Here is a 25,558-nt window from a genome sequence, read left to right as displayed (position 1 = left end):
TTGGTCTGAAGGTGAATCTTGTTATTTAAATGAGAAAGGGAACAACAGGGGCAACACTATAAACATACATCTCACATTAACCCTTTCCCACACCATAAAACATGCTCACTCGCATGTGCACACACACACACACACACACACACACACACACACACACACACACACACACCCGCCACAACAACATAACAAACTGCAACTGCTTGCAACTAAAACGCTGATGCATGTAGTTCATCATCCATGCAACTCTCACAGACAGCTGAGCTTCATAAAAATATTATTATAGTTATCATCTTTAAATTATAAAAAAAACACTTAATCCTGGCAGTCAATGTGTTTAAACTGGCACAGCTAAAACATATGGAAGATAGAATTCATATCCACAAAAAATATCATCTGTATATGAAATATATGGATAAAGAATAAAACTAAGGATTCTCTATGATTTAGACGTCCTGGGAAGTACCCCGTATGGACGTCTTTTGTTTTTATTTAAAAAGAAATATGTGGAAAAAGATGAATGTAAAAGGTGGGCACCCTGGGGTTTTTTAGTGTTGTGTGGGCACACAATGTGTTAAGCCTTGTTTTTTTACCTTATTTCATTAGTTATATCATAACTTTGCTTCACATCCCCTGCAACTTGGAGAAAAGACTGTATCCACACTCCAAACTGAGGCCATTGTTGTGCTAGTCTTGTCCAATATCAACATACATACAGTATGGCACCGACGGTTGCTTTTCAAGCACAACTATGGGGTTGTTAATGTCTTTTCTCTGTTTCCCTATGGCTGTCGTTTCTGAAACTCTGCCACTCACTCCAGCCATCTTCTGTCACTCTGTCTCTCTGTCAGTCCTTCTGTTTCTCTTTCCCAGAAACTGGTTACAGTGAGAGTTACTGTAAAATATTCTCTTTTTCATGTAGCTTACTGTCTATCTGTTTCTCTCTCACTCTTTCATGTCTATTCAAATGAGAAAAGAAATTCACAGGCAGGAGGTGCACATACTGTAAAATAAGCTACAAAGATTAATATAACTATCTTTTGGTTGCTCTCGCCCTCTCTCATTCCCAGGCGCACATGCAGCAAACATAACACTGATGTCTCTCTTATCAGCCCATTTCATCAAGGGTACGCTTTCACATGGCTCCTGACTGACAGATGTCACACATGTCAATCACATATCTGCGCGCGCGCACACAGTCACCTTGAAGGCTCTAAGGCTAGGGAATTTAATTGTGATGTGTGCGTGTGTGTCTTGTCTGTCGAAAACACGGTGAAGCCTGACTTATAGTTTGTCGCATGATGTGATGCTTGTATTGTATTGCGTAAAATAGCAGACAAGCGCACAACGCACCACAATGCAGCACGGACATTAAACATGAGCTGCTGCCCACCAATCAATTACAGAGGTGGTTTTGGATTTGGCAATCCATTGATGCTGAAATGTGTAAGAATGGAACATTCCCAGAGTGCCGTGGCATTCATCCGACGGCTCATTATTCCGACGCACCATTGGTCCGATGGCCGAGTAGTAGCCTTCACATGTAGATTTTCCGCTTCGGGTGTCACATCTGTGACATTTTTGGGACATTTGATGAGCAATCAAATCCGGATGTTACATTTCTGATGCAGACCTTCCACCCACAAGTCAATTTTATTATAAGTATAGTATGTATATATCTTTGTCTGTGAAGGTCCCGTTTAATTTGCGAAAACATAATACCTGGCAGTAGTTAATTAGTCGTGCACACGCATGCACATGTGCACACACACAACGCATGAACCCAAGTAATCTCTCTCTCTCTCTCCGTCTCTCTCATTCCCAAAGGTAGATAACAGAATTATACAGAGCCTAAACCAGGACCTAGACAATGTTGACAGCATGTAATTGAAGTAGACTGATACAGTAAATTACCTGCTGAAACTGTGATCGCTTTATCTTGTGTGATAAAAAACACACGCTACACACATGAGCCTCTCACACACACACACACACACACACACACACACACACACACACACACACACACACAGGATTAGAGGTGCTGCTGTAGCATTATTCTCCAGAGGTAGAATCACCTAGTATAGATTACATGTACAGCGTCGGCACATATCACACACACACACACACACACACACCCCTCTGGTGTGTTTAATCTGTGTGTAATGGGGATCTCATTCAGCCAATAGCGCTCATCCACTCCAGATAAGCATGAAAACGCTACCATAACTAGTGTTAGTATCAGGCTTAAAAACGTCAGCTCGGGGGAATCGGTGTGACTGAGTAGTCAGCAGGTAGAATAACGGTGGGGGAGAGGCAACAGCTTGGATTCATGCCTGGGTTGTATTTGAATGGGGGAGGGGGGGTTGGGGTACCTAAAAAGACTACAGAGTCCAGTGGTTTATGGATCAGAACCCTGGATTTGAAAACCTTAAAAAGCGTTTGCGGTCGCAAGCATTTTCACTACATTTTATCCCGTTAAAACCGGGAAAGCATCCGTGTAATTTTAGTTTTTTTGCATTGGGCATTCAAAAATACCAGATAATAAGCTCAGCTGCTATTTTTGAACATTTTAGAAAAAGTGTTGGAAGAATGTTGAATACATTTTTAATTAGGAAAATGTTTGAGAACTGCTCCTGGGCATAGAAAACATGTACTGTAAGAGAGTCCACAAAAAAGGGACTTGAATTTCATGTTGTAGGGCCTTTAACTCATTTACCGGCGATATCGCCTTTTCACGCCTATTTTCATATGGTGATTAAATTACAATCGCGGGACATTTTCACTTCCTGATTTTCGGTGTCCGAGTGAAACGGCTTTCAGAATAAGATACTTCGCCTATTAAATGACACACGCACACACACACACACACACACACACAAGGGGGAAGCTGGGGTATTGTTAAACTCTGCTTAATCAAAGCAGGCAATTAAAACACTTATCACATTAGTTGGCTTTGCTCAGGGGAATGTTTGTTTGCATTTAAGTGCTTAACAAAATAAATGGGAAAAAGAGGAGATTGCTATCCACTGCTGCTCATTACGCCACTGTGTGTGTACGCTGCTATGTGTGTGTGTGTGTGTGTGTGTGTGTGTGTGTGTGTGTCCTCTGTGTGTGAATGCAAGCATGCGTGCATCAGGGGGTTTGGGGGAATAACATGTCCTCACCTTTGAAACTCTGTGTGTGTGTGTGTGTGTGTGTGTGTGTGTGTGTGTGTGTGTGTGTGTGTGCGCGTGTGCGCGTGTGCTGTACGTCTTACCTCACAGTAGCTTGGGTCTTGGAGGCAGCGTGGTGGAACTGTTCACTGCTCTGTTTGAAGCGCTGCATGTTCTACAAGTGACAGACAAAGTATGCTGGTTATTGTAGTTCTGTGTGTGATTGTTTTTTGTTTTCTGATGTGTTTTTCACTTGTTTATCCTGTATGACTTCTCTCTCCTGTTTGGATAACATGAAAATGTATTTTCTGTTAACTACAGAGCTGGAGAGACCCAGAAAGACCCCTGTTAAGAAACACTCTATAGCAATTATCACTATCAGATTCTAGAGCCACTTGAGAATTAACAACAAAACGTTTAAACTTTAAACTTTTAACTTTTAAATAAAAACTTTCTTTCCGACCTCTGAAAGGCTTCCGCTTAATCCAGATCTATTTAGATATACGGGGTCTTGATGCCAGGATCTCCCCTGGGCAGACAGCCGTTGTGTGCTGAAGACAAGCAGTTAATCCACAACAACTGCAGTCCTTCAAACACACATCGTCCTCCCAACACCCAGCATCTCTAGGATATTTAAACAACATTCTCGGCCAGCTCGGCTTGCATTGGATGTCGTGCCCGTTCTTTTCAAAGGGGGGGAGAATTATTGGGGACACTGACCACGCCCCCCAAGTGGGGGGGGGGGGGGGGGGGGGGTCTGTGGATCTGGATGTTCTAACAAAGTACATGTAATTTCCAGTATTTTGTTGGATTTGGGAAGTTTGGGGAGCCTTTACTAAAGCTAAAAGTACAGCAGTCCTACAGAAATCTAATTGACGACTGAAACAATAAAAGAGCCATCTTTAATAATAACCACTAATTACTTAATTTAGATAGGCCTGAGTTTATGTGTACACTGTAGTGGAACTGGAGTTTATCCAAGTGAGAGTAAAAGAGTAACATTCCCACCCTCTCTCTCAGTTTGACAGGGGTGACCACGCAAAAAGGCTGAAATCCCCCAAACGCAGGAGAAATGCTGCCGCAGGTGCAGCGCAAGAGAAACGGTCAAATAAAATGAGTCTCCTGCAAAACGTAGGAGGGTAGCCCCGGTGTGTGTGTGTGTGTGTGTGTGGGTGCCACGTGCGTGTTGCGCTAGTGGATTCTGACACAGTGTACAATCCACTCCTTATCCACTGGGAGTAAGGAGTCTTGATAGAAGTGTTTAGGGTGCATACTGTACATGTACCACATGGGTTAGATTCAGGGCCGACTCGACCACTTTTATTTTCCTCAACTCAATTTACAAAAACACTTACACTCAACGGACCACAATTAATTTACGGGATATGCATTTGTGACAATTAAAACCTCGATCAATCAAATGCTACACAGATGGTATGATGTCTCTATGACCACTGTGGGTAACAACCATTTTATTGCGATTTTCTGGAATGCAGTTTAAAACAAACCCATGGAAGTACCGCTCCAAAACGAACTCTGGAGATAATCTTGCAAATCAAAGTCAATGGAGTGAAACCATAGTGGAGCCATATGTCATAGATATGTCATAGATGACTAGATTTAATCATGTCATAGATGGCTGGATCTTAGGATCCACATGGTTTCATTTTTGAGGGACACTGGCCTATGGACTTTTAATGACGTAAACAGTGAACACCCCACGTGACGTCAAGTGTCAGCCAAGTCTATGGACCTTCTAATGTTTGTTTAGAGCATTTTAAACAGAGTACGATGTTTGTTAAAAGAAGTGATTTTTTAATTTGTAATATTTTTAAACCATCCCATGTCTGCCTCACTGAACTCTGTACTGTACACATTTAAGGGCAGGCAAAAAATGTGACTAAAAAAACGTAAGTGATCGATCTACATGGCAACAAGGTCCTTAGCTTGTAGATCGCTTATTTTAGGCAAGCATCGTCACTGTGTGTAAATTAGGCTCACTGCTCGTTATGGCAAATTATAGGGATTAGCTGCCTCGTTAATCCAGCATCTGGCACCTGCATCGTCTCTCACTCCTCATACTGGCACCCATCCGTCACCCCCCCCCCCCCCCCCTCTCCTCCACCTCCTGCTGACAGGACCACCCGCTTTTCCATTCACCAACCGCCGTCACCTTGCCTGTGGTACCGCACAACCAAGCCCTGCTACTCAAACACTGCGTTGTTGGAGCCCAGGATGGAACCCAGAACCTTCCAAAGATGCGTGCTCTATACTGACCGAGCTACCCAGAGCTACAGTAGCTGGACATCCTAACTGAAAGTGGTTATTACTTGTGTGCCAGTACAATTCTATGACTGAAAACTTTCCTGACACAATCTCAAAATGAAACTGGTACACTCCAGAACCAAAGGCAACAGATCTGCTGATCTGCTGGGAGAAAAAAAAAAGAATAGTAGAAATCGGAAAGTTGTAGGTAAACTTATGCTATTTGCGAGATAACAGATTTTGCTCCAATGAATCCATTCCAGTAACGTTTAAAAGTCCCTGGCGTGAATCTAATGCATTTTCCTGCTTTTCTTGCAGTACTGTCGTCTGGACTGCAGAAAAGACCGTTCTATGCATGCTTCAATTAAACCATGGAATTCGCTCCAGAAGTCCCACCATGCACATCCCACCCTCAAGCAAGTGCCGCCACCCCCTGCCTCTCTCTCTCTCTCTCTCTCTCTCTCTCTCTCTCGCTGGGCCGAAATAATGAGGCTCGTCGGTGACGTTGGTCTCCGCTCTGCAATGTTTGCTAACATTAACCCATTCTGACCTGAGATCAGATTCTAAAAATGTCTTCTACATCCTGACAGTTTTCTGAAAAAGCTATGTTTCTATGTCAGTCGTTCTTCGATTTATCAAAAATATCAGACCTACAAGCTTGTATATCTGCTATTTTTCAATAGCTAAAGCATAACATAATGCTAACACCAAAAGGGGTTCCCGCCCAAATTGGGTTAACTTATTATGTAGCTCATATCTTCATCTCCAGATGGGGAGCGGGCGTGCTGGAAATATTGCTAACAAGCTGAACTAATAAGCAGAATTCAGAGCTCTCGCTCAGGCATATTGAGCAGATAGCTTTTCACGCGATGAAAGCATCAAACTTTTTGACTTCCACTACATGAGGCTGCTGCTGTGTGTACATTTACATAAGAAAGTGCAACGAGGCAAAATGAGGAGTTTTAATGCATCTTTTTTTAAAGAAGGCGTAATTCTGAGGCCTTGAACGCTGCCAAACCAGTCGCTGTGGTTACACACACGCCCCCAGGGCCCGGACGACCACAAGGAAATATGCATGCATGCACACATACACTAACCCCCAGGGGTGTGCACGCACACACGCACACACACACACACACACACACACACACACACACACACACACACACCAGTGTTCAGCATGCTGGGAAATGTATAATCCTGCTGGAAAAATAAGAGGCAAGGGGGAGATGATAGGGAGAAGGAAAAAAAGATACAATTAAAATGCATTCGTTTTCCCACCCTGCAAGCTTTGAAGTAAATGACTTTGTGATTGGTAGGTCTCTGATGGCCAGGGGACAAAACGGGTCAGTGTGTGTGTGTGTGTGTGTGTGTGTGTGTGTGTGTGTGTGTGTGTGTGTGTGTGTGTGTGAGAGAGAGAGAGTGAGAGAGATTTATGTGTGTGTGATTTATGAATTGACATCTGCTGCTGCTGTTTGGCCAGGTACTCTGACCGCTTGTATAGTGGCCTGATCTTGTGTGGGTGTCTGTGTGTGTGTGTGTGTGTGTGTGTGTGTGTGTGTGTGTGTGTGTGGGTGGGTGTGTACTTGGAGGCAGTCTACTGACAGCATGTCAAGCAGCTCTTCAGATTTGAAGCTGATTGCTATTGCACGCTCCACTTCCGACATCAGGTTCAAAGTCCTCTGCTACCCAGGTCAGAGATGGAGACTGGAGACCAGTTACTAAACTCACAAGTCAGTTTCTAAACATTTCGCTCAATATTGGTGACTGAGGATAATCTCACAGATTTCGTTGATAAAGCTGGGTGGGAACAACTAGAGTTTAAGAAAAAAATACAAATCACACTCATGTGAAGTGAGGGGCGCTCTTATCATACATCACATTCCGTGCTCATCCAATCAAATCATCGCGATGTGGTACACACATTGCTCAGCCAATCAAATAATCGCTATGGGTACACACAGACACACAAAGCTGGGCATAGGAGGGGCTAGCGCCCCTCAAAAATCACACTTTGTGAAGTGAGGGGTGCCCACTGTATTTATATATCGGCCACATGACGTCTTACATCGCATTTAGTGCCCTACACAAACATTAAAGTCCATAGACTTGGCTGGCAAACGATTTACGTCATAAGTGCTCTAAACAAACATGGCACTATATAACGCTGCTATATAACGTAATCTTCAAAAGCCATGCATTGGAGGGTTTAGCGCCCCAGAACTGCACTGCTGACAATCCAAATGCGTTCCAAACACCCTGAGCCCAACAGCAAACACCCTGAACCCGACAGCAAACACAGCTCGTGCCACCACTGTGTCAGGCTGACATGCAGTCAGTAAACCCAGCCTGCTACTAATGAGACTAATGAATCAACCAAGTGTTTGTGCATGTAAGCGACATGCGTGCAGCCATTGTTTGAGTGAATAGAAGCTGATATTAAAATATGTATGCTCATTACATGATTGATAGAGCAAAGATTCAATGTTAATGCTGATATAATGTGCTTCTAAGTGCCTTGTTCACCTGACACTTGCGTTGACTCACGCGCAGGCACAAAATACCATAGCTTGAATTCAATGACATTTTTTCCCCGTATTCCTGACGCAATTGTTAATTGAAGTAGTGAGTGTTTGCGTAAAGACAAGCATTAAAAGACTAATGATTGGCCAGAATGAGATGATGTATGACGACGTATGATGATAAGAGCGCCCCTCACTTCACACGGGTGTGATTGTTTCGTATAGTTTTGCCATGGCCTCCTATTGGTATGTTAGATCAGGAATGTGACATTCACAACACATCTCCATGAATTCACCCCACTTCATGCAGTGAGTCACACACAAGTGTGTGAAACAAGAAAAGAGGCACAATTGGAATGGGAACAGAGTCATTATTGAAGCTGATAAATGGGTTGTTTCTCCTGCTTGGATGAAATTGGTGACCCACTTGAACACAGTATTTATTTTGTGTTTAAGCATGGAGAGTTGGGGAGACCCTTGTCACTGAACAAACACTCTATAGCAATGATTACTATGCTACTAGAGCTTGAACCTTTAACAAAAACCTTTCAACCCTTCCATTAAAAATGAAAATGTGAGTAATGTAGGTGTACGTGATAGAATAGAATATTAATTATTAAGCAGAAGATAATTTTGGGCACATCCCTAATTTAAGGATGACGAGACAGAGAGAGACAGAGTTGATAGATTGGTGCCATGGATGGGTGACAAGATTGGAGTTTTAAACAATCATTCATATGCTGTAGAATATTAGGACATTTAGGACAAAGGCAACGACAAGCTACAATACCTCACCAGAAATAAAGTACAAGTAAACATCTACAACCATAATTTCCAAGTTATTTACAGACAAAGGTATACCTTCATAAACCCCTCTATTTTGACATATTTATATTGAAAGAATAGACAAACTAGACTCTTGAATTACAAAGAGACACACAATTATGCCTTCTATGCATTTCTTTCTCTTTTCTACTTAAATATTTGTCAACTTTGTTTGATCAAAGAAGAAATTCCAGCAATCAGCCATCTGGCATAGGCTTTCTTGGGTTTAAATCCTCTTAGCAGACCTTGTATTTAACTGTACATCCCTGTGCTTTTCCCCCCTGAAAACTGCTAATAGAGTATTCAACCAATCAAATTCACTGTCACAATTCCATGAACTAAACACCATTGTAAGTAACCTGTGTTGTTTGGTTAATTCTTTCTCTGCTATCTACAATTATAATCGTACCCCCTAGGCTAGGATACGGCATGTGCCACCCGCATGTTCGTTTCTATACGGAGTTAATGGTGGTATGTACAGTGTGCTCCCACACAGGGTTTTACCAGCCATGACTCTTAAATGAGCTCCACACCGAGGGAGAAAAGTAGAGAGACAGAGAGAATGATAGACAAAGACAGAGAGAGAGAATAAGAGAGAGACATACAGAGAGAGAGAGAGAGAGAGAGAGAGAGAGACAGAGACAGAGACAGAGACAGACAGAATAGAGAATAGAGAAGCCAAAACCTCCTCCGTAAACATTGAGGATAGTTGGGTACATCGATCAACATGATTCAACAATATGTCCCAATACATGCATCTACATGGCAACAAGGTCCTTAGCTTGTAGATCGCTTATTTTAACTGTTGGACCAGTTCACACATAGCAGAGCACACAACAACTTAAAGCTCCGACTTCATCTGAAGCAAAATGTCCCTTTGTTTAAAAGGTCTCCTCTACTCTGAGCTAAGAGTACCGTTTACCCCCAGAGAGGAGAGTGAAAGGTCCCCGCCGTCTGCAGCACAGTCTGGGAAGTGTCACGCACGCACAAGGAAAAAGGAAGCAGAAAGCCCTTTTAAATCTTCATATCGTTTGTTTTGAATATTGTGTTTTTACTGAATGTTCATATCTGGTAGAAAGGGCACTGGAGCAGAGCCTTCCTTAAACCTGACGAAGATGGAACCGACTTAGGCTACAGCAAAAGTATTGTCCCATTTCAATGTACTTTGCATCTTTATTAAAAAAAGGAGGTGTTCCAGTGCTTTCTTATCTACTTATGATGCCCCAGACCTGCCAAACTCTACCTGGTTGATGTGCAGTGGAATGCCCTTTCTTCTTGTGTTTGTATTTGGTGTTGCATGAGAGAGACCACAGAGAGATCACAATATTCACATCTCCTCTCTCGTTTTACTAACCAATTACAAAGCCATGCGAATCCATCACTCCAGAGGCACAGTTTATCAAATATAATTGATTTCATTGATTGTATCTTATGTTTTATTATATTGCCTTGGATGTGATTGCTGATGAGAGCAGCTGTGGTTCTTAATTTCCCCTTGGGAAACGACGTGACACCCCCACTCTGTCATCCCCCCAACTTTGTCTGTTTTTGTAGTTTTTTCCGCTTGGATGTCGTTATGGCGTTGTTGGCCTTTTAACTTTTAAACAGATTTTACAGTATAGTTCGTTTGTTTTTGATGCAGTAGGCATAAGGTCTATTTTTTTTTTAAGGCTTACAGTAATTTCTCCTTGTAATAGTGGCACTAAGGACAATGTAATGGCAATCTCCACCTTCCAATGTCATGTATTACTTCACAGGGTGGTTAAGGGAGTGATCCAGTAGACACAGAAACAAACAACATACTGTATATCCATATCCATCCATCCGTCTGCTTCTGCTTGGCTGGTAAGAACAGTCAGAGCCTGAGTCCTAGCTCATCACTGCACCTCTGACCCTCTACATACACACCCCAGTGCTGTCAATCTAAAGCCCGCCACCAAGTGTCGAAAAAATAATACTGCCAAGTGCCAACTAACAAATAATATGCCACCATCAGAATGGCCCCTACAGTAATGTGAAAGCGACTGTGCCATTTTTGCCTAACCGAAGCATGCCTACCTGGGAATTTTGGCCGGGAATAAAAAATAAAATAAAATAAATAAAAACACCATATTTTCCACCTTCAGGTACATTTGACACCCCTGTGGTAAGGCTTTCATTTGCATACAGTATAGGTAATGCCATGTGTTGTTAGCTTCAAAATCTGTTCTTGTCATTTTTCAAATATATTATTCAGAAATACATAAAACTATCGTAAAAGATCAAATATATAAATCACACATTGTGTTGCATTGTGTTGGTGGTTAAAGTCCAGCATTGCGGGCTAGAGGAGCAGAGAGAGGGGGATGTTCACGGAGGGAGGATCTAATAACGAGGTGCATGACATGAACATTTGTATCCATTCACACCCTGTCATCCTGCTGCTGCTCTGACTGCATCCATATGAACTAGACACTGGAAAATCATCTATTTAACTCATTTTGGGCGGGAACCCCTTTTGGTGTTAGCATTATTGACAAATAGCAGACCTACAAGCTCATAGCGCGCCACCAAGTGGCGCGCTACGAGCTTGTAGGTCTGCTATTTTTGAAAAATCGAAGAATGACTTGACATAAAAACATAGCTTTTTCAGAAAACTGTCAGGATGTAGAAGACATTTTTTTAATCTGATCTCAGGTCAAAATAGGTTAACTCGCGCGTTTGTGTGCGTTGCGTGCAGGTGTGAGCGTGTGCATGTGCGTGTGTGTGTGCGTGTGTGTGTGTGTGTGCATGTGGTCTCCATACCCTCATCTCAAAATCGACCAACTGCTCTCTGTAGAAAGCTTCCAGGGCTTTCACCTCCACGTCTTTCTTCTGCAACTGCTGAGCCTGCAAAGCAACACACAGACACACACTGAAAGTCACCACCACCCATCATTTAGGACAGTGGTGTGTAGTCTACCGTTACATGCTATATTTGTAGTATGCCGTGCAGAAGTTCTTGGAGAAAAACAACGAGTATACCGTCTGCTAATCATTTCATACATTGACCACGCTCAAGCGTATACTGTACAGTATGTGCGCATGACAGCAGCACTGGTTTAGGATGTAGTATAGAACATACAGTATATTATCATATATAGTTCCTCAACAGATCTATGCAGTCAGCATAATAAAGAATACAATAACAGAAGTGTAACTAGATCAAGTGCCCCTCGGGGCACAGGTCTCCACCAGGGCAGGTCAGGTTCTGGCCTTGTGGTGGCGCTATAACAGGCCAATGTGAAAAGGGTGGGATATATTCCTCAGCCTAGTGCTAGGAAAGTCTGTGAAAGTTTCACTTAAATTCCACGCTGCGTTCATGATTTGAGGCTTTTTGTTCAAAACGGGCGAATCCTTCAAACTTTGAAAGCCAATGTTAGCCAATTAGGATGGAATATGAAATATCGGACAGATCCGTCTTGAACACATGACTAAAGAGATGGTGTCTAACGATTTGCAGGATTTCTGGACAGAATCTGGAGGAGGCCTCCAGGGAGTGTGTGCAATACCAGCACGCACGCACGCAGTCGCACACGCACACGCGCGCGCGCGCACACACACACACACACACACACACACACACACACACACACACACACACACAGAGTATCACAGATAATTGGCCGCAACCCAAATCATATTCAGGATTAACTTTTCATGAGAATTTTTCATAGAGCATAATATTTGGATGGGATGACTCTCTCGATTAATTTATTTTCTTTTTTTGCTTTCAATGTCAAGGAGTTCAATGTCAGAGGAAGGATCTTCGTCCAAGCAACTTCAATTATGTGAAACCAAACCAATAAAGGTTCACAGAAAAGTGTTGATGATGCCATCATTTCAAAACGCACTCTCAGCATTTACATATCTCAGCATTTACACACCTGCAACCAGGTACAGTAGTCATCATGTCTCATGGTACAGTGAAAAACTAAGAAATATCAATATTGGAAATGAAGAATAATCTGAAGGCAGATATATGTTTGAGATTGAGTTCTTTGCTGCTACTACTACTGATTGCCATTCTTGAAGTTAGGTCAAGAATCTGTGTATTCATATTCTTCTTTTGTTTAAGTAAATAAAAGTGCTTCTTCCACCCCTGACCATGGTATACAAAGTCTTCATGCATGCAGACCCATTGAGGCACTGTACCATGTTACCATGATTAACAGTTTGACTATAAATCTCACACTATTAAGGCAACTGGCCGGTTCCACACGCTGCACAAGGTGCCCTTTCTTTCCACTTGAGCACCTGCCCCTCTATGTCTGTGCACGCCACTGTAGCCTAGACATGTGAAATGAGAAGAATAAAAAAAATGCTTCATTGTATTGAAGTTCCTGGCACAATCCATTGATCCATTTTACTTTGCCTCATCTGTGATAGGCAGCTAGAGATGGGTGCATTACACCTCAGGGTGCAACACGATGAGTACCAAAAATCTTCAGGTACACACAGTAAAGTACTTTAATGCTTGCAGGGCAAATTCCCAGACACCCTCAGCCATCCCTTAAATCTCCACTTTCAGCTATACTGCCCTCAGGACAAAGGTACAGAGTCCCCTTGGCAAAGAAAAACATCTATAGAAAATCGTTTTGTCTCGGTTGCCATGAAACATCTTAATCAGTACGGACAGCCTGGTACCGCAGCACACAGCATTTTATATTGATCTATTTAAAGCTGCAACCCGGAACTTATTTTAATTACCGGTAATGAAATGTTGTTTTAAGTTTTAACCAATCCCTATTCCACTGTATGCATTCATGACCTTCAATATGACTGCCACTGCAAGTTTACCTTTCACTTTTTCTTAACCACTGCTGCGGAGACGAGAGGTCTTATTATCTCTTCATAAAAAATAAGGTTATATTATTTTGAGCTATGGATGGTTCATATCCAATTCACACACTTGTGAGTAGGCATTGGAATGATCCATGAATTCATTCATTGATACGTTTTGATAACCTTTTCATTCAATTAACGTTTAAAAAGAAAATTGGAATCTTAAAAATAATCGGCAATTTCTGTATCTGGAGAAACCCATCTTTTACACCATTTAAGTGTTATAAATATCAGATATATAGGGCTCTATTTTTGTCCATGCTAAACCCATTATACTTTTTTTACTACTTTGAAAGGACAAAACAGAGCCCATAGTATAATATCATTTTCATCTTTCTCCCCTTCCTCCCCACACACACAGGAACAATTTTGACATAAATAACTTTAGAAATATTCGAATTTGCCCCTTACGCACAAGATCGGCATCAGCCGATCATAAGAAAAACAATCAGTGATTGGAATTCAGGATCAGTCCCCGAAAACCTGAAAAGCATCCCCAGCTGCTTTGGAGCGAGGACCGCTCTCCCCTCCGAGCCACCCCGATCGGGGCCGCGCACCACATGTTTGAGCATGCCCGGTCGCGCGGACAGACAAGGAGAGGCTCCACTCTGCTTGTATCCTCTGTGTTACAGTCAATGTAATCATTTGATAGGAATATGCAAGGACATATATTTGTCTGTGCAATAGACATTTTCAATATACATCTTGATACAAAAGGTATAGTGAAGTAGTTAGTTTCATGTTGGCTATTTGACCAACCCAACCATGGAGCTACTTACTGTAGGGACTGTTAACAAAGTACTCTCCTTTATGTGTTTAGGAAAATGTATTTTCAGCTTCTACACCAAATGTGGTATTGACCCAAAAATCTTTGTTCAGGGGGATGTTTAGCATATCATTTATATTTCTCATAGTGTGTGTATAACCCTATATAACCCCTAACCTCGTTCCACGGGGCGGCGGTGGCTCAGGGGTGGAGTTTCCGGATGGTAACCGCAAGGTCGCCAGTTTGAACCCGGGCTGCCCCAGAGTTAGTGTCGAAGTGTCCTTGAGCAAGACACTGAACCCCTAATTGCTATATGAATGTGTGTGTGAATGGGTGAATGTAATGCACAATCTATGTAAAGCGCCTTGGATAAAGGCGCTATATAAATGCACCATTTACCACATGCACCGATTGTGTTTGTTTACTTCTTCCCGGAGGCGGCCTTGTGCAAGTGGCACCGTGTGACCCAAAGGAACTGAACTTAAGTGAAGCAGTACTTCTGAATGACTTCTCATCGCTCATACTGCTGACATCACCGTGGCTTCAAGGAGTGTTATGAACACAGGAAGAGGAGAGAGAGTTCACACACCTGTGCACGCATGCATGGAGGCGGACACACACACACACACACACACACACACACACACACACACACACACACACACACACACACACACACACACACACACACAGGGTATTCATCATGATTATCATGGCTGCTGAACATTGAATCGAATCAGTGCAGATCAGCTGTGTCTCATAAACAGGAGGAGAGACAGGCAGAGAGATGCAAGGGAAGAGTGGGAAAGAGGGAGGTGGAAAAAGAGAGCGAGAAGAAGTACAGAGCTAGAGGGAGAGAGGGGGTAGAAGTGAAACTTAAAAGTTATCGAGCTTTCATTGAAGTCAATGTAGGAACTGCAGAAATTGATGGGACAGATCTATTTTGAATTGATAGATGCTAGTTGTACAATGCACTATGCTGGTTACTTGGTTCACAATGCTATGAATGTTATTAAGATAGCATTATTTAGATACATTGTAAATTGATAATATACGTCTCTGCATCTACGCCTGTCTGTCATTCAGCCAATCTGCCTGCTAGTCTCGGGGGGGGGACTCTAGGACTTCCCTTATATATTGGGACTCTTACTGTATACGTTATCAAAGCAAGCAGTGGGCGTATGTTTGTTCAAGCACCTGCTACATTAAATGTATATGTCAAAAGTCGTATCATTATGTCTGGCTACAACACACCACCGGCTGACAAATAAAGTTCACCTACATGTATTTTCTACAGACCCCATGAAGCCTTGAATTCATGGATTTGTTTTGTTTTTTTGTCGCATTCCTCAGCCAATAATTTGATGACTGGCGGATTCTCCGCTAGGAAATAATTGTCTCAGGAATGCCACAAAAACAAATTTTGTTTAATATCTAAAGCATCCAGGATGGACTGACTGACTGACTTTTCTGCACCCATTCATATACACTGGGCAAGACTTAAAGTCTTTAGACTTCCACAAGTTTCAGTTTCGTGAGTTTTGCAAGTTTCATTTTTTGCTGTTCTGCACAGTTTTGTGTATTACATGTCTACGCGTGTTGCATGACAAAAATAGCAGTTCTACAAGCAGGATGTGACATGTTATGAGCTTGCACGATTGCCTTTTTCAGTATAAGTCAGACTGAAGATAAGATGAAGCACACCCCAAGTCTACATTAAAAACAAATGTAAAGGACTGGGTTAAAAAAAAAAAGAACGAATAAAAAAACCAGACATCAACAACTTGCAGTTATTTAGAAGAAGCATAATTGAATGAGGCAGCTGCTTGCTGTGAGCTAAAGGAAAGATAAGCTTACAAATGTATTATCCTACATTATGCTAACCCGCATACCAATCAGCTCAGCATACAGCCTGAGGTGTGAACAGACTATTTAGAAGCAAGGGAGAAGAGAGATAGAGTGTGTGTATATCGACAAACGGAAAGAAACAGACACACAGGCAGAAAGACAGGCACACACACACACACACACACACACACACACACACACACACACACACACACACACACACACACACACACACACACACACACACACACACACACACACACACACACACACACACACACACACACACACACACACACACACACAGAGTAGTGAATGGTCCTCAGGAGAGCTGTGTTCTCAGCCATCTCCTCGGGGAGGAGGTGGTGGTGTTGTTATGGAGGACAGATGGATGGAGGCTGCTAAGCTGTCACTGTGTGGGTTTACAGAGGTCTACTGTTTACAGTGGCACTGGCTCCAGGACGCTGGAACTCTGCTCCACACACATGCACACATGCACATGCATGCGCATGTGCAGGTTGTGTGTGTGTGTGTGTGTGTGTGTGTGTGTGTGTGTGTGTGTGTGTGTGTGTGTGTGTGTGTGTGTGTGTGTGTGGTGTGTGTGTGTGTGTGTGAATTTGTCAGATATCGGACTGTCGATATATCAAGACCGATATTTGCATTAATTTGAATACTTTTATTTTAATTAGATTTTGCAAAAGGGAATTGCCCTAGAAATGTATTCCAGTGTTGTCTTTCTGCACAGGAATAGAAACTATTAATATCAGTAGCTTCATTAAGAACAACAACATCACTATGGCCTTGAACAATAGTGTGTGTGTGTGTGTGTGTGTGTGTGTGTGTGTGTGTGTGTGTGTGTGTGTGTGTATTGTGTTGCCATCTGATAGCAGCAGCAGTGTGCTCCGTTTATTTAACACATAGCTTGCAGCAAGGCAATAAATTAGCACTCAATAGCAATGTTCGTGATAATTAACCCTTGACAGACGCACAGAGAGAAGGCCTCTACACCTCCCCTCCTCTCACTGTCCTCGTTTAAACTGCCCCTCCTCCCCGTTTTCACTGCCGTTTAGCTCAGTGGGTTTCAAAGAGGGGGCTGCAGGCCCCAGGAGGGAGGAAATATAGGGGAAAAAATAAGAAACAAGAATAACTCGGTCATAATTTCCAGATGCAGCAAGCTCTCGTTTATGAACAGCTATAACCAGTGTATGTGCCTCAGCCTCTGCCTCATGCTCACGGCTTGCAGTGTTCAGAGTATGGGTTTTATGGGTAAGTCTCCCATTGGCTTAGAGGCAGTCAAAGATGAAGAAGTCTCTACTACGGTCGCTAGTAGACAGTCAGGTAATATCCTCAGAATAATGTCATTTTATGACAGCTGCTGAAAGTTGGGGTACCATCAGCAACCAATATAAAGACAAAATGTTCTAGATTTCATCATGCTTTAAGTAGCAACGTCAGACTAGATGATTCTGAATCCATTCCAAGCATTAGTTTTGCATGAAAAACACTACTCGGTCTGTGTGTCTCATAGGAGGGCTGTCTGTTGGCATTTTAGAAACCTGTCCACCAGTGACATCATCGATGGGGAATCCAAGCTAATAGAAACTGCAGGCTTTCTTGTCCCGAAAAGTTGCAATGCGAAAATGGAAGCTATCGTTCTCACGATAATAAAAATCTAAACATTTTTGTAAAACAATCTTGTTTAAAATAATATCTGCCTAATGATGATGTCACTGGTGGATGGGTTTCTGAACTGCCCACAGCCCTCCTGAGACACAGAGTAGAAAATAATTGTGCCATTTTATCATGATTATTAGTGAGGATAGGTTGAAAAGTGTTGAAGTGGTCCTTTAAGGCATAATGAAATTTAGAACATTTTGCCTGATATTGGTGGTTGTTGATGGTACCCCAACTTTGGTCTTTTTTATGTACAAAAATGAATAATTTGTTAATACAGATACATTGTTATGACCAAAAAAGGTGTAGGCTGAAGTTAATTAGCAACCAATAATAAAAACCAATGTGGGATATGTTAGTAGACACCCAAACACATCGAAGAAAATTCTTGGTAAGAAATGTATTCCGAGATTAGTTTTTAATTAATATCCTCTGACTATAGAGTTGGATCAACATGTTGTTCAGCTGCTTTGCAAGCGGCTGGCAAAACTCACACTTGTGTGAAGTGAGCGGCGCTCTTATCATCATCATCCTACATCACATTCCGTGCTCAGCGAATCAAATCATAACAAATATCATTCCAGCTATTCACTTCTGGCATCTTCACTTTTCTGCCCTCACATTTTATCCTCAATATGTACTTTGCTCAGCCAATCAACTCATCTTTATGGGGTGATCAGCCAGTCAAATCATCGTGTTTGTGTTCACACAAACTGACAAAGCTGGACATGGGAGCTCAAAAATAGCTCTATCTTTGTGTGGGTGTGTGCGTGCATGATTTTGAGAGCCTCTGCAGCTAACGTAAGTTATTTAGGAGGAGTAGGGGAGACTGTCACTAAACTAAATGAATGCTGGTTCATGTTCTATTCTGGAAGGAGCATACAGCAAAAGGAGCTGGTGTACAAGCTCACAACGGGTCGCATTGTGCATCGGCTACTTTTGCCGAAGTGATTTGGTGTACTGTAAATGGAATAAAGCATTTACAATACAGTTGTATCTAAAGCGCAGTTATCCAAGACTATAGAGGTTTAAGTGGAATAAGGTCAGTCCACCTTAAGGGCAGGTTAACTCGTTTTATTAGCTCGTTAGCTCTGTGACATGGTCTATTTGAGACTATGGTGATCGCGGACAATTTGTGGACAGTCGCCACCTATGACAGATTAAGTACTATGATGTCAGTATGACATTGGATATGTAGGACATCATAGACTACTATAAATTACAGACTGTAGCTTTAACCCAACTCTACCATTGTCTGCCTCCCTGAATACTTGTGTTTCCTTTTCTGTCTGCCTGAATACATAGTGAATATAAGTACAGTCAATAGTGTATGTGAGTTTAAAGTTTACACTGATCACATAGTGAGTGAAGCCCACAGTCTAATAGATTTACATGCAAAGCCATGTGGCCCACTGCAGATTACAATTACTGATACACCCACCGTCCTATCTGTACCCACTAGGCCTACTGCACACTCCCACTCTCCTCTATTTCCATTAGCTTTCCTCTCATTCACTCATGCTCGTTTCTTCTCTTTCTGCAACTTTTTTGATTGCTAGCTAGACTCACTTTTTCTCTTCTCATGACACCACCAGAGAGAGAAAGAAAGAAAGCAACCAAATGTAACTCTGAGAACTGCACAAATGGAACCAAATGGACCCTTTGTGACTCAATAGTTACATCCACTACCAACACCACCCGCCTTAACCCACGACACGGTCAAACAAAAAAGTAATTATGTAAAGCTATAATGTCTCCAACTGCTGCAGTGCTTGGTGTGGAGGAGTTGTGCATTTGTGCGTGTGTGTGTGCGTGCATGCGTGCGTGCGTGCGTGCGTGCGTGTGCGCGTGTGCGTGTGTGCGTGTAATGGCAGCTGTTTCTCTCACAGCCCGAACTGAATGGCTTTCTTGAGTGTTGCACGAGGAGAGACAATATTGTTTTTCTATCAGCAGGCAATCTGAGGCCGACGAGACAGGCGGTTGCGGGTATAAACGCGAGAGGCGGTTTCCTTGTGTCCAATCAGAGTAAACATCTGTCTCATTCCCCCAGACAGATACAGGGATCCCCACAGACAGCGCTAGCGCTATCTCGCGCGCGCACGGCAGGACAGATTACTCCACCGACAACTGCCTGGGAGTTGTACCAAGAGGAACATTCTGATCTCAGAAGTACATAGTTAAAAATCCTGAGAGTTAATTTAATCCCCATCTGTACACTCCGCTGTACGGCAAATAGAGAAAATAGTCGATCAACAAGCTCACATCGCTTCCCATTGCGTGTTGTGAGGTTGTCGATCAGCTATATTTGCAGAACGTCCTATTTTTATCGAATGTTGACATGCCCAGAACACAGATGTTAGGGTCCATGTGGCCAAATAAACACTCAGGATTGTGCATGTAGTTGAATTAAATTCAAATTGATTATTTATTAAGCACATTTACTAAGACCAGTGTTCAACCAAAGAAAGTGCAATTACACAATTTAATTCATGCCTGACTTCATGCCAGCCAAAATGCAATCCAATATCAGACAGAGTTAAAAGCCAGTGAGCCACTGAGAAGAAATTGCTAAGGAGAGATGGGCCAATCAGCACGGTGAGTTCATTAATCTTATGAGGTTTGAGGGCCGCATAGCGCCCCAAACCTCTAGTATCTATAACTTCCACTGTGTGTGTCTTCCACAAAAAGTCTACATGTGTTTTTGCCCAAATATGGAGATGACCAACATCATACTGCATGACGTAGTCGTCAAAACATTATATTAACGCCAAATAGCATGAAACTGATTTTATTCTGTTCAATAGTTTGTCACCGGGTGGTGTTAACAAGGATCACAATGTCTACACAAAGGGTCACACAGGAGACCTTTGACGAGGTCGTCAAGGAGAACATGGAGGAGTTTGACATGGATCCAAAAGATGCACTGAGAGAGGCTGTGGAGCAGTTTGTGTCTCAAGGTGTGAACCTAAGCTTCATAGTGAAAGCTATACCAACAGCCTCATCTGATGGCAAACAAGAGGGCAAAACTCATGAGGTCTTGCAGGCCTTGGAGTCCCTTCGAGTTGGACTACACTCTGGGAACATGACAGCAGAACTCAAACGCTTCACTGATCAATGCTCTTCGGGATTTCCACAGAGGTACCTGGCTGCTCAGAACGGCGCCTACCCCGTCATTCTCTCCTGCTGCAGAAAGAGTTTGGAGGACCAAGGACATCTGCTAGTGACTCTTGCTGCCCTGGCTGTGTTGACTGATGGACAGCCAGACTTGTTAGACAAAGCAGGCACGGGTCTCCTTTTGTCTATCCTAAGGAGGTACCGGGCTGACCCTGCTGTAACGCGTGCAGCCCTTCGTACCGTACGCCACTGCTGTCTGAAGCATGAGCAGAATCGTCTGGATTTGGTGACAGCTGGCGTTCTGCCACTGATGACTGGTGCCATCAGCAAGCACAATAGATGTGCCGAGCTGGTTAAAGAGGCCAGTGTGTGTCTCAAGATCATGACATTTGATGATGATGTCAGAGTTCCTTTTGGACGTGCTCACGAACACGTCAGGCTCATCGTAACGCAACACAGCGGATTGAAAGTTATCATCGAGGCTGCCAAGGCTCATCTCGATAAGATCCCCGTCATCAGTGAACTCTGTGTCACTTTGTCCCGGCTGGCTGTGAGGAACGAGTTCTGTCAAGACATCTGTGACCTCGGAGGGCTAAAACTCCTGATGACGCTGCTTGAAGACAGCTTTGAGGCCCAGGAAGTAGTTCGACAGTCACTATGTGCTATACGAGCCATAGCAGGGAATGACGACGTGAAGGACATGGTAGTGAGTGCGGGCGGGGTGCAACTCATCGTGGTCGCCATGAACGTGCACATGAGCAACTCCAATGTGTGCGAGCAGGGCTGCGGATGTCTCTCCGTCCTGGCTCTGCGGAAACCCAACAACTGCCGGGTCATCATGGACAATGAGGGAGCCATGGCCGCCATACAGGCCATGAAGTCTCACCCGGGCCAAGTCAACGTACAGAAACAGGCATGCATGCTCATGAGGAACCTTGTGGCACACACAAACAACTTCAGCCAGGTCATCCTGCAGCTGGGAGCTGAAGACCTGATATGTGAGGCTCTACGCTCCTATCAGGAGGACTGCGGTGACGTGTGCAGAGCAGCCCTCAGGGACCTGGGCTGCCAAGTGGAACTGCGAGAGCTGTGGACCGGCAAAAAGGGTACCATTGCCATGAACTGAATGCGTGCCGTCCTGATTTAGACTTTCTACAAGCTCACAACGTGTCGCATAGATGTCGAGACACGTGCGCACACAAGTATAGGGTAAGTAGAGTCCCGTTTAAGGGATAATTCACCCCCAAAATGACATTTTTTCTATCGATTACCCACACCATGGAGCCTTGAATTCACAGAGATATTTTAGTTTTTGTCACATTCCGAAGCCAATAAATCACAGTGTATGAAGCAGTGTATTCTCCTTTGAGTCTCATTGACATACAATGTTGGTCGTCAAATTATTCAAGACTTCATGGGGCTGGGTAATTGATAGAAAATAAGTATTTTTTGGTTGAACTATCTAACTAACATACATTTGTTTTCTTTTTTTTAAGGAAAAGGTTTTTGTTAAAGTGTAATTCGTATATTCCGATCAGTAATCGCAATAGCAGTACATGACTACTATTGACTGTTCAGTAACAGAGGTCTCCTGGTCCTGACCAGGAAATCAATTTTCAGGTTAGGATACTACTTTTATCAGGAAAGAGAATCCTACAGGGATTATTTATCATCTTAACTTTTAATCTTTTAACTCTTTAACTCTCTCTTTAACTCTTTAATCTTTGTGAAATAGTCACGAACCAAGTAAAGATACGTTTTATTTATGTCTTTCATTTTCGTCGCTCTCACTGTCTGATCAACCAGTTAGTACTTTTGTGAGTCAGACTAGAACTATTCTAGTCCCGAGTTTGGGAACCAGCGGACTATAAGGTACTCAGCTCAACAACGTGCGTGTGCGCGCGTGCGCGCGTGCGTGTGTGTGGGGGGGAGAGGGGGGGTAGCATTACTACAGTGGATGTGTTGGACTCGCTATGGTTGTGTGCAGCAGCATTACTACTGTGGATGTGTTGAACTCACTGCATGGCTGTGTGCAGCAGCATTACTACTGTGGATGATTGTGTTGAACTCGCTATATCTCTGTGTGCAGCAGTATTGCGGATGTGTTGGACTCACTATGTCTCTGTGTGCAGCAGCATTACTACTGTGGATGTGTTGAACTCACTACAGGACTGTGTGCAGCAGCATTGTGGATGTGTTGGACTCGCTATATCTCTGTGTGCAGCAGCATTACTACTGTGGATGTGTTGGACTCGCTATATCTCTGTGTGCAGCAGCATTACTACTGTTAAATGCAGGCTTGTCCAATGAAAGGGAACATCCGTCTCATTGTGCTCACTCACAGATCCCAGCAGCGCTATGCAGTGGTGGAAACTGAAGGTAACCAAGTAGATTTACTCAAGTACCGGTACTGTACTTAGGTACTTTTGAGGTATTTGTTTTACTTTACTTGAGTACTTCCAATTTTCTACCTGTATTCATGTACCTACCTACTCCACTACATCTCAGAGACAATTGTCCTACTGTTTACTCCACTACAATTATTTTACACCTTTACTAGTTACTTTGAAGATTTAGAGCAGATTTGTAGGCATTCTCAACTAGTGGGACCTAGAGTCAGAACACCTCCCAGTGGGCTGTGGACCTGCTTCCTTAACCCGCCAGGATTAATTAAAGAACGATTGCTATATGTCAAGATTAACCCCCATTCAACCCTTATTTTGAAGATGAAAAACACCGCGACCGGATGTTGTGTCAACTTACTGGTGTGTGTGTGTGTGTATGTGTGTGTTGTCTCGACCGGTTGTATCTTTGCCTGGGGCATGAGAACTGAGAAGTACAGGCCGGCACCATTACAGCGACTGCCAGGCTCTGCAATAAGTGTTGTTTTGACCAGAAATGCTATTTTCACATTAGTGATATGCAAACCTGTTACACCAACAGCAGATTTCCTATTTTCACATTGGAAACACTGTTTTTCTGTATTATTTTATTACTTGCGCAAGCAGAGCGCGCAAGTAATAGTTTCGCCAGACAGACGGTGGTTGGAGTATAGTGCTGAAAGGAGATAGCATAGCGCTGCTGACAATGGTGGAAGAACATCTACTTGAGTAAAAATATCAACCACCGTCTGTCTGACAAACCACTGCCAAATACAGAGTGTTCATGTAAGCACTTATAAACCCTATATACAGTTGACCAGGGTCCCTCAGGACTCAATACTAGGTCCGCTCCTGTTGTCCACTCAACACCGAATATCTTCGCCGAACATAGTCGACCTATACGCTCATCTCCAAGTTCTTCATCCCAGAATAGTGTGGTTTAGCCACTTTCAACATGGCGTCCATATTTTGGCCATGTCATAATCAATATGTGTGTGTGTGTGCGTGTGCGTGTGCGTGTGCGTGTAGCTGCCCTGGCCGGCATATCTCGAGGAACATTAAAAATCAACTTCAAACCGGCAGAGTGTATCGCAGAGTGACATTTTGTTGGACAAATGGGCAATAAATGACACTGGCACTGAAGTATGCTATGATAAAAGGTACTGCTAAGACTCCTGACGGGTAGAAAGAAGCACAACTACTAATAAATTGAATCTTACAGTGTTAAAATGGGATCACGTGCGTCCATTATAGCTATACCACACAATCTCCCATGCCACAACATCGCATATTTCGAGCAGTATAATTAAGTGGACATATAAGCCTCCATACCACAGTTTTAATAGATCTCCTAGTAAACTCATATAGAGGTAAGGATTGTGTCAAATTCAATAGCGGAGGCAAAATACTAGTGATAATGAAAAGAACTAAATTACCGTGCGAGGCGAGGTATAAAGCAATTAGAGGAAACATGTGGGCTTGGTGAAAATAATGACACATACCGTATGCTGGAAATTACATTATGCACCTATAGAAGCTAACCATAGATAAAACACAACCCCCTTTGCTCTCTACATCCTTGAAGATGCATGATTAAATGTATATTCCATTTCAACTCCACAACCACTTCCAATTTGGGGAAAAAAAATTGAGAACTGAGCAATCACAGTGTAAATGGCAAGTGCTTAGGCAGATTAGATGAACAAGAACCACCTTTTGTCTCTGCGAAAGAAAATGACGCACTCGAGACGTGATGTAATTCCAGGTACTGTACACAGTAATACCCTGTATGAAGGGGGGGGGTGAAGAGAGAGAGAGAGAGAGAGAGAGAGAAGCTATGGAATACAGAATGATTTTGCTGCCATCTAGTGTCTATTACAAGAATCTCCACACCAATTCAGCAAAGACAACAAGTCTCATCTGCATATTAAATTAGATATGCCCATTTGCAAATACAAACAATAATTGATACATTTAGAAACTAAAGTAAAATCAATACGTTCAACACACACTGCACACACACCCTTAAAAAATCTCTAGATAGAGGTGTGTGCATGAGATTTGTGTATGCGTTGCGTGTCTCGCAAAACAAAAATATTGTTCTTATTGGCACAGCATTGAGCTGGAAACGAAGGTTGAACTGTGATT

General features: G+C 42.9%; 2 protein-coding genes across 2 annotated transcripts in view; one reads left to right on the top strand and one right to left on the bottom strand.

Annotated features, from left to right (window-relative positions):
- chchd6a (coiled-coil-helix-coiled-coil-helix domain containing 6a) overlaps positions 1 to 25,558 on the bottom strand; it is a 73,155-nt gene that overhangs the window by 35,569 nt on the left and 12,028 nt on the right. The window contains exons 5-6 of the mRNA XM_080763413.1: positions 11,549 to 11,632; positions 3,257 to 3,327 (exon numbers count right to left, since the gene is read on the bottom strand). Coding sequence (XP_080619539.1) covers positions 3,257 to 3,327; positions 11,549 to 11,632 — 155 coding nt within the window. The remainder of the gene's footprint in view (positions 1 to 3,256; positions 3,328 to 11,548; positions 11,633 to 25,558) is intronic.
- Positions 20,752 to 22,155, top strand: LOC308315971 (armadillo repeat-containing protein 6-like; the record flags this gene model as incomplete). The annotated part of the gene is made up of 1 exon (XM_080764250.1): positions 20,752 to 22,155. The coding sequence occupies one exon, from the start codon at positions 20,752 to 20,754 to the stop codon at positions 22,153 to 22,155; it is 1,404 nt and encodes a 467-aa protein (XP_080620376.1).

This window comes from Protomyctophum bolini, assembly GCF_963924005.1.
Source record: "Protomyctophum bolini genome assembly, chromosome: 5".
Lineage (NCBI taxonomy): Eukaryota > Metazoa > Chordata > Actinopteri > Myctophiformes > Myctophidae > Protomyctophum > Protomyctophum bolini.
This window is presented reverse-complemented; position numbering and strand designations above follow the sequence as displayed.